This window comes from Panicum virgatum, chromosome 1K (genome assembly GCF_016808335.1).
Source record: "Panicum virgatum strain AP13 chromosome 1K, P.virgatum_v5, whole genome shotgun sequence".
NCBI lineage: Eukaryota > Viridiplantae > Streptophyta > Magnoliopsida > Poales > Poaceae > Panicum > Panicum virgatum.
The window spans coordinates 45332433-45340252 of record NC_053136.1 but is presented as its reverse complement, the minus strand read 5'-3'; the positions used below and the strand labels follow the sequence as shown (position 1 = coordinate 45340252).

The 7820-nt window shown below is 47.9% G+C and overlaps 1 protein-coding gene across 1 annotated transcript; it reads left to right on the top strand.

Moving 5' to 3' along the window:
* The first annotated feature begins 2542 nt into the window (after window positions 1-2542).
* On the top strand, window positions 2543-5103 carry LOC120655805. Its single transcript, XM_039933776.1, has 7 exons — window positions 2543-2624; window positions 3691-3802; window positions 3866-4060; window positions 4137-4321; window positions 4390-4541; window positions 4619-4853; window positions 4925-5103. Exons 1-7 carry the CDS (start codon window positions 2543-2545, stop codon window positions 5101-5103), a joined length of 1140 nt encoding a protein of 379 aa, XP_039789710.1.
* Window positions 5104-7820: the final 2717 nt, after the last annotated feature.

Here is a 7820-nt window from a genome sequence, read left to right as displayed (position 1 = left end):
GTTATTTTTCAGTTTTCAGGAAACGCGCCATATTTTCTATAGACCACATTCCACCTCTGGTTCAGCTGAAAATTTTTGTGGTTGGTGCTTGTGTCACCTCTGTTTGGAGAAAATTATTAAAAATAGTTAAAAAAATAATAAATCTTGATTCCTACTACTCCTAGAAGTATTTCGGCAGAAAAGATTAAAAACAAGTGCATAGAGTGTTGTTTTGCTTGTTCTGTGAGTTTTATCCATCGTCCTTTGTTCTAGCTTGTTGTGCTACGCCTACGGCACGTCTTAGCCAGCAATTGTGACTTGTACTTTGGATACTTATTGAACTTTGCTACTCTGCATTCGTTATTTGCTACTCCTTGCTACATATTGTGCCTGTCCCACAGCCCTGTCCCACAGCTCCATATATACTTCAGTCAGTACAGGTTCATCTTGCAACTGTTGCACCCAGCTTGACAATAGAATGTACCGTCCTGTTTGGCTTTGGTAAGAACACTTGCAAGACGGTGGTAAGCCGCTTGAGATTTTTGCTTTCCACTTTCACCACCACCTAGTCGTTGTTAGTTGATAGGGATAATACTTTGGTGTTGCCTTTTTCTGTCTTCTAACCATGACAAGGTCTGTCGGTGTTTTACCGTCGGGTTCTCTGAGGGGTATCCCGAGGAGAGTGGTTATGAGTAGGGACTCGCCGAGATCAGAACGCGATGGTGCAAGGAACACAAAGATTTAGACAGGTTCGGACCGCCGGAGTATAATACCCTACATCCTGTGTGGTGGTTTGTATTCCCTCTGGTATTGTTCGATGCTTTGGAGAGGTCCCTGCTTGCCCTTATATGATCTGGGAGAGCAGGGTTACATGGAAGTCCTAGTCGACTTCTGTTAGGATTCTAGTCCGAGAGGTTCGACTTCTGTTAGGATTCTAGTCCGAGAGGTTCGGCTAGTTCGCAAGACCGTTGACTAGGTCTACTCCTATTCGGGTAGATACAAAAGAGGTAGGGTATAACCATGTACTACTCCCTACTCTAGAATATTCTGTCCTGGTGAATTGTTCTGCTGTCCTAGGTCTGACAAGCCCCCGAGCTCTTCATAGTCGAGTTCTGCAGGCTCCGTGCACTCCTGAAGATGTTCTCCGAGTACTTCGAGAGCTTCTGGACTTCTGTCCATGTAGCCAGACGTTTCGGATACCTCTGGAGCAGGTTGTCCATCCTCAAAGTTCGTTGAGTGCTTTGTGTAGTCTTCTGAGTGCTTCTTCGGCTGCGTCGAGGCTGTGAGGTGCTCAAGTCCTGAGTCGGTCTTGGTATATGGTGCGCGATGTACTCGCGCTCCATATGGAGTAGCCCCCGAGCCTTGGTTTGATTCAATGAATCTGGCTGAGGGTCAGATGTCTTCGGCCTTCTATTTGAAGTATGAAACTTTTTTCAAAAAAAGTTGCCTTTTATGACACGTATTTTGCAGCCCCCGAGCCTTGAATTCAAATTTGTGATTTGGGGTTAAGGGTCCCGGAGATATCGTGTCCTCTGCTATCTTTCTGAGCTCATCAGTGCTGCAGGAAATCTTCTGAAAAGGTGGCAGTGCGGTGTACTGTTTGCCCGTGGGTTCACATGACGAGTCTGCTGTGGAATCTTTTCTGTTTCGCTCGTGAGTCTTCTTTCCTTTGGTTGTCACGGGCTGAGCTGCAGCTCTGTTGCTTCTTCTATTTAAGCAGTGACCCTGGTACTTGTTTTCTCAGTCTTTGCAGTTGTATCAATGGGTTCCAAGTGGAGTTCTTCTCTGGAGAGTACTCGACCTCCTGATGAGGGTACTCGATTCATCCTTGTAGGTGCTGGAAGAGTGTTTGCGAGCAACACAAACACTTGCTATCTCTCAGGCCGACGCCTTTGCTCCTCACATCGCAGCCGTCCTGGTTGTCTTGCGCCTGGTGGGCTGATGGTGGAAGCCGTGTTAGAAGCCTTTACAGTCTGTTGAAGCCATTCTCTGGATTTTAGTGGCTTCTGGAGAGATGGCATTGTTTTTGTTGCAAAACGTATCAGGGAGAAGAACACATGCTAGGAGAGGATTTGCGATGTTCCTGATCATGCATATCTTCTTACAACAAGCCTTTTCCTCCCTGAATGTTTTTGGATTACTCCCCTCTGGGAGTAACAAGATTTGTATTTTTGTAACAGCCCTTGGGCTGTCCTCTTTGTAGTTGAGATCGAGTGGTTTCGAGTGGTGAAATCGGTTGAGATCTTGCGTATTTTCCTTTATTGAAATGTAATCCCTGAATGGAAATCTCTTTTTCTTGCTCTGATTTTGCATTTTCCATGGAGGAGTTTGGGACTTGTTGGCTAAAATGACTCTGAAGCCGGTGCGAGACCTTTGGGCTTCTTGTTGTTTTACCCTACTGTCCTGGCTCTGCTTATTTAACTGTTCAAGTAAACCTAGGTTTAACACGCTTCCTCTTCTTTCTCCACCGCCGACTAGAAAACTCATCTACTCTCGCCTCCAATTGCCACGAGAAACTAGCCACCGCTAGCCCCCGAGCGTGAAGCACGAGAGAATCGTTCTTATGGCGCCGAAGAGATCTGCTGCGAAGGGGAAGGTGGACGATGCTGCCGTTGGCGAAACGGAGGTCCATGGGTGGAAGACAAGTAAGTGCGCCGACTCCCATCTCTTGAATCTGGTCGAGAGCCATCTTCTTCAGCCCCGGAAAGTGATCCATTGGCGCGGATCTGTGGGGGAGCTTTTTCCTCATGAGGGGGGAATCGAATCTGTCGTTTTTCTTCCTCATGTTCTTCGGGGCCTCGGTTTTCCTGTTTCTGATTTCTTCCGAGGCCTCCTTTTCCATTGGGGGATTTAGGTGCATCACTTGACCCCTAACTCCATTCTCCACATTTCGATTTTCGTCCACCTTTGCGAGGCTTTTCTGGGGATCGAGCCCCACTTTGATTTGTTTCGGTATTTCTTCCATCTGAAACCTCATCCCAACGATTCTAGGGTAGATGTAGTTGGGGGAGCTGGGCTGCAATTCCGTCAGAGGAAGAAGACTAAATATATCCCCTACGAATTAAGTGACAAGGTCATCAACTGGAAGTCGATGTGGTTTTATATTAGGAATCTTTCTTCTTCCCTTCCTCTTCGCACTCCTGGCCCCCCTGTGAAGAGGTCGAGTTGGAATTCCAAGGGTAGCGGGTGGGACCAGGTTAACTTTCTTCTCGGGGAGATTGAGAGGTTGAAAACGAACCACCAGGTTTGCGGTGCTTCTGTGGTTGCGCATTGGTCGATGCGCAGGATCCAGCCACTGCAGAGGCGGGCTAATTTGGGCTTTCAGTATACAGGAGAGGCGGATCCTTCCCATTATACCCGAACCAAGATTACTGAGGATGATCTGAAGGATCGGGTGTTGGAACTGCTGAAGAACGTGCCAAGGCCAGGCAATATTGCTGGGACTTTCAGTGCTGTCAGGCGTCCTCGGGAGGTACTGTTTCGAGTAGTCGATTGAAGTATAGTTCGAGTACTTTTTGTCCAGTAGTCGAGTTGATTCGGTATCTTTCGTGCAGATTAATCCCGAAAAGTATCAGAGTAGGCCTCCACTACCTGAAGATGTGCCCTTGGCGCATACTGACTCAAGTGTGAATCTGACTTCTTTTGCCTTGTATTCTGATTTGAATTTGCCTTTGGATCTTTATTTGATCGCAGTTGAATCTTATTTTGTAGGTCCTTCGTCAAGTCGGACGGCGTCTGACGTCCAAGAGCGGGCGGATGAGCCAGCCGTCGAGTCTGTGGGAACTCGGAAGCAGAGTGCCATTTCTGCTGGGAGTAGTGACAGGTGAGTATGGCTTGGTGCCCTTCTGAGTTGTTGCCTTCTCTTGATGGCTTTTCTTTTTCTCAGGCCTTCTTCTCCCTCCAAGAGGCGGGCGGTGGGCTCTATCGTGAGCCCTGTTGACTCGACTCCTGCTGCTCCGGCGGAGTCTGGCAAGAGCGGCTCTGCTAAGGGGCACTCTGCTAAGGGGCAAAGCGCTTCGAGACAGAGCGTAGTCCCGAAGTTTGTCAAGGCGAAGAAATTCGTGCTGAAGCACTCCTCTCAGTGAGTGTGTCTCTTGATCAAATGTTTTTATTCGGTCTTTTGATACTGTGATTGAGGTGTCGAGTACTTCTTTTAGCAGCAATCCGGATGTTCTGGGTTTTGACGAGTCGGAGAAGGGCATTTTTTATTCCCTTAGAAATATTGCCCGGTTGCCTTGGGATTCACCAAAAGAGGGGGATCAGTTGGCCGATTCCGCTGCTAGCGCGGTGGGGGAACTGCCCATCGGGGAGGCGGGCAAAGAGTCTCCTGCCGCTGGTACTGGTAAGTGTCTTTAGTTGCAATTGACTGGTTTTTTCATCTGGTTTTCGCTAATGTCTTTGTTCTTTCAGACAAACAGACCGAGGATCAGCCGAAAAGTCCCTCAGCTGTAGCTAACGTTGATCTGATTTCGCTGGAGCCATCGCAGCAGGAGGCAGAGAAGTCAGTCGAGGGATCGACTGCTGTGGTTCTGGGGATTCTGGACTGCCATTCAGCTCTTGCCGTAAGCGGCTTTTTTGTACTCGAGTACTTTCTGGGTTGTTGTCGAGTACCTTTGTCTTGATTATGCTTTGTTGGCAGAATCTGGCCAAGCAAGTCACGGAGCAAGCAGAATTCCTTCGGCGGACTAGAGAGGATCTCCGGTTGATTATGCTTGAGAGGATGGCTGCTCTCGAGAAGTCATCTCGGGAGCAGCTAGAGAAGGTCAAACTGCTGGAAGCTCGGGTGGAGACTTTGGAGCAGGACAATTCTGCTCTGAAGGAGAAATCCTCCAAGCTGCAGGAGAAGGTCAAGACTTCTGCCAAGGAGAAGAAAGGTGTTTTCTTCTTTCTTTTGTGTCCTTTGAGTGGTTTTTCTTCAGTCCTCATGTTTTCCTTGATTTGACAGAGCTTAAAAGCTTGTTGTTGCGAAAGGATAACGACGTGGCTGATCTGCCAAATATTATGTATCGTCACACAGATGCTGTGGAGAAACTGACCAAGCTCAAGGCTGACGCTGACAAGCAGATGGTCAGCGATATGAAGCAGATCAGGGACTTGGCCGCTGATCGTGACCCGAAGGCTTAGCAGCTGGCTGATCTTGAGGCGGCGGCTCAAGTAGTCGTCGACATGGTGGAGGACGAGGAAGCTGCTGGGAAGAGTCTATTGGAGCAGCTTCATGAGGCCCCGCAGAGACTTAGTAGCTTTTTCTCTGATACCTCTAGGGACTACTTGGCCCATGCTTTAGGATTGGTTAAATCCTTTCTCCCTTCGGTGAACTTGTCCTTTATTGGCGATGGGGTTGCCGTTGGCTGCTCGGAGGAGAAATTCTCTGAGTACGTTGCGGAGATGAAGCACATCGCTGATAAGGTTATCAGTAGCTTGGAGCCAGCACCAAAGACTTAAACAGTTCATTGTAATATCCTCTTGGTTTTTGTGTAGATGGGTGTCTATTGCAGTACTTTTAACATTTTGATGTACAGTACTTTCTTTTGAGTTGACGGCCGATCAGCTAGTTGCCTTGGTATTGGCTGTCTTGATTTGTTTCTTCGAGTATCGTGGTAGTTGAATGTTCTCTGAGTAGTCTACCAATTGTTGTCTCACGGATGTAGAGATCCTTTTGCGAGATACGGGGCATTTTTTATCTGTAGGTTGAGTACTGGAGTAGTCGGATAATTCGTCGTCTTGCAGACGAGAGGAATAAGTCTTCTTTGGATGTAGGAATCTGGTCCCGTCTGAGGATCGTGATTATTGTCGCCTCATGGGCGAAGAGATTCTTCTTGCGAGATAGGGAGCATGTCCCGTCCGAAGATCGAGTACCGCAGTAGTCGAATAAGTTTAAGTCTCATTGATCGAGAAGAAATAGAGAGTTGGTCCCATCTGGAAATTGAGTACCTCAGTAGTCGATTAGGTTGTCTCAGGGACGCGAAAAAATAGGGAGCATAGCCCATCCGGTGTTCGAGTACCATAGTAGTCGAACAGTTGTTCTCATTGATGAGAAAAAATAGAGATCTGGTCCCATCCAGGGTTCGAGTACCGCAGTAGTCGAGTAGGTCGTCTCATGAACGAGAAAATAGGGAGCTGGTCCCATCCGGAAATCGAGTACCTTAGTAGTCGATTAATTGTCGCCTCATGGACGAGGAAAATAGGGAGCTGGTCCCATCCGGAAATATAGTACCTTAGTAGTTGATTAATTGTCGCCTCATGGACGAAAGGTTCCTCTTGGGAAATAGGGGGCTTGCCCCATCGAGTAACGTAGTAGTCGATCAATTGTCGCCTCATGGACGAAAGGTTCCTCTTGGGAAATAGGGGGTTTGCCCCATCGAGTACTGTAGTAGTCGATCAATTGTCACCTCATGGACGAAAGGTTTCTCTTGGGAAATAGGGGGCTTGCCCCATCGAGTACCGTAGTAGTCGATCAGTTGTCGCCTCATGGACGAAAGGTTCCTCTTGGGAAATAGGGATCTTGTCCCGTCGACTACTCGATTCGCCGTGCCTTTGACCCTGAGTGAACAAAGAAAGGTTGGTATTCGAGGTAGTCGAAGGAGTAACCGCCCCTTGGAAGGGGGAGCACATGTCTCTAGGTTCAACTCCTGGTAGAGAACTCGTCTCTTGGGCCGCAAGGCACATGTCCCTTAGCCCCAGTTACTCGATTCGTCGTGCCTTTTACCTTGAGTGAACAAAGAAAGGTTGGTATTCGAGGTAACTGATGGAGTAAAGACTCCTGAAGAAGTAACCACTTGGGAGGGGGGAGCTCATGTCTCCGGCGACGAATTTTTTTCATTTATCCAATCTTGAAGCACTCGAATTCTTTATATTGGAATTCTACTCCGGTGGATCCGGCTAGGTCTTTATTGGGTGTAAGAACGATGATCGATTTGAGTATAAGTCTTCTACCAACACGAGTGGTTTGGGAACTGAGTCAGAGCTCGGGCGAACCCATCCTAGCCTCCATTGGGTATGAGACCGGGGGTAAGCCCAATAGATGACTCGAGTCAGAGCTCGGGGGAACCCATCCAAGCCTTTATTGGGTGTAAGACCGGGGGTAAGCCCTATAGATGACTCTCTCTCTCTCTCTCTCTCTCTCTCTCTCTCTCTCTCTCTCTCTTTTGTCAACATGAGTGGCGAACTGAGTCAGAGCTCGGGCAAACCCATCCTGGCCTTTATTGGGTATAAGACCGGGGGTAAGCCCAATAGATGACTCGAGTCAGAGCTCGGGCGAACCCATCCTAGTCTTTATTGCGTATAAGACCGGGGGTAAGGCCAATAGATGACTCTCTTGCATGCTTAATTCTTCATTGGAATGGTGTATCGCTCGTGTTGATTTTCTCTTTGTCGTCTTTGTTGGCAGAAGTTGAAGGTGCTCCGAGTGCTTTGCGAAGGGTGTTGCATTGGAAGTTTGAGTGCTTTCCTCTAGGGTGTAGGAAGCATTTTGAATGAATTTTCTGATGAGCAGAATCCGCCGTCGTCTGTTTTGATTGAGAAGGAGGTGCTGCCTTGTCATGACGCCGTTTTCGCGAATTGTACCCGTAGATATTAAGTATCCAGTAATTAGATGTCGGACTGTAGGCTTCGACTTCTTCACGATCTTCTCCTTTGTTGATTATGAATGTTTTCGCATTGCGGCCAATGTTGATAACATTGTGTAAGTCACTGTTCCAGTAGTCGAACGAGTCATCGAGTTGTTGATGATGCTCTGTCTTGAGAATCATCTTCGGGTTGTTTTCTAAATGGACTGTGACTGTGATCTCTGGTGGAGAATTCTCGTGGCTAGCTGCTGCTGATTCTGATTCAGAGAGAAATTC

Bases quoted from the DNA above. Each gene is read 5' to 3' on its own strand.
- LOC120655805 (XM_039933776.1), top strand. From the start codon at position 2,543: ATGGCGCCGAAGAGATCTGCTGCGAAGGGGAAGGTGGACGATGCTGCC. The intron at 3,803-3,865 runs GTGAGTATGGCT...TCTTTTTCTCAG, and splicing joins TCTGCTGGGAGTAGTGACAG to GCCTTCTTCTCCCTCCAAGA. The intron at 4,542-4,618 runs GTAAGCGGCTTT...CTTTGTTGGCAG, and splicing joins ACTGCCATTCAGCTCTTGCC to AATCTGGCCAAGCAAGTCAC.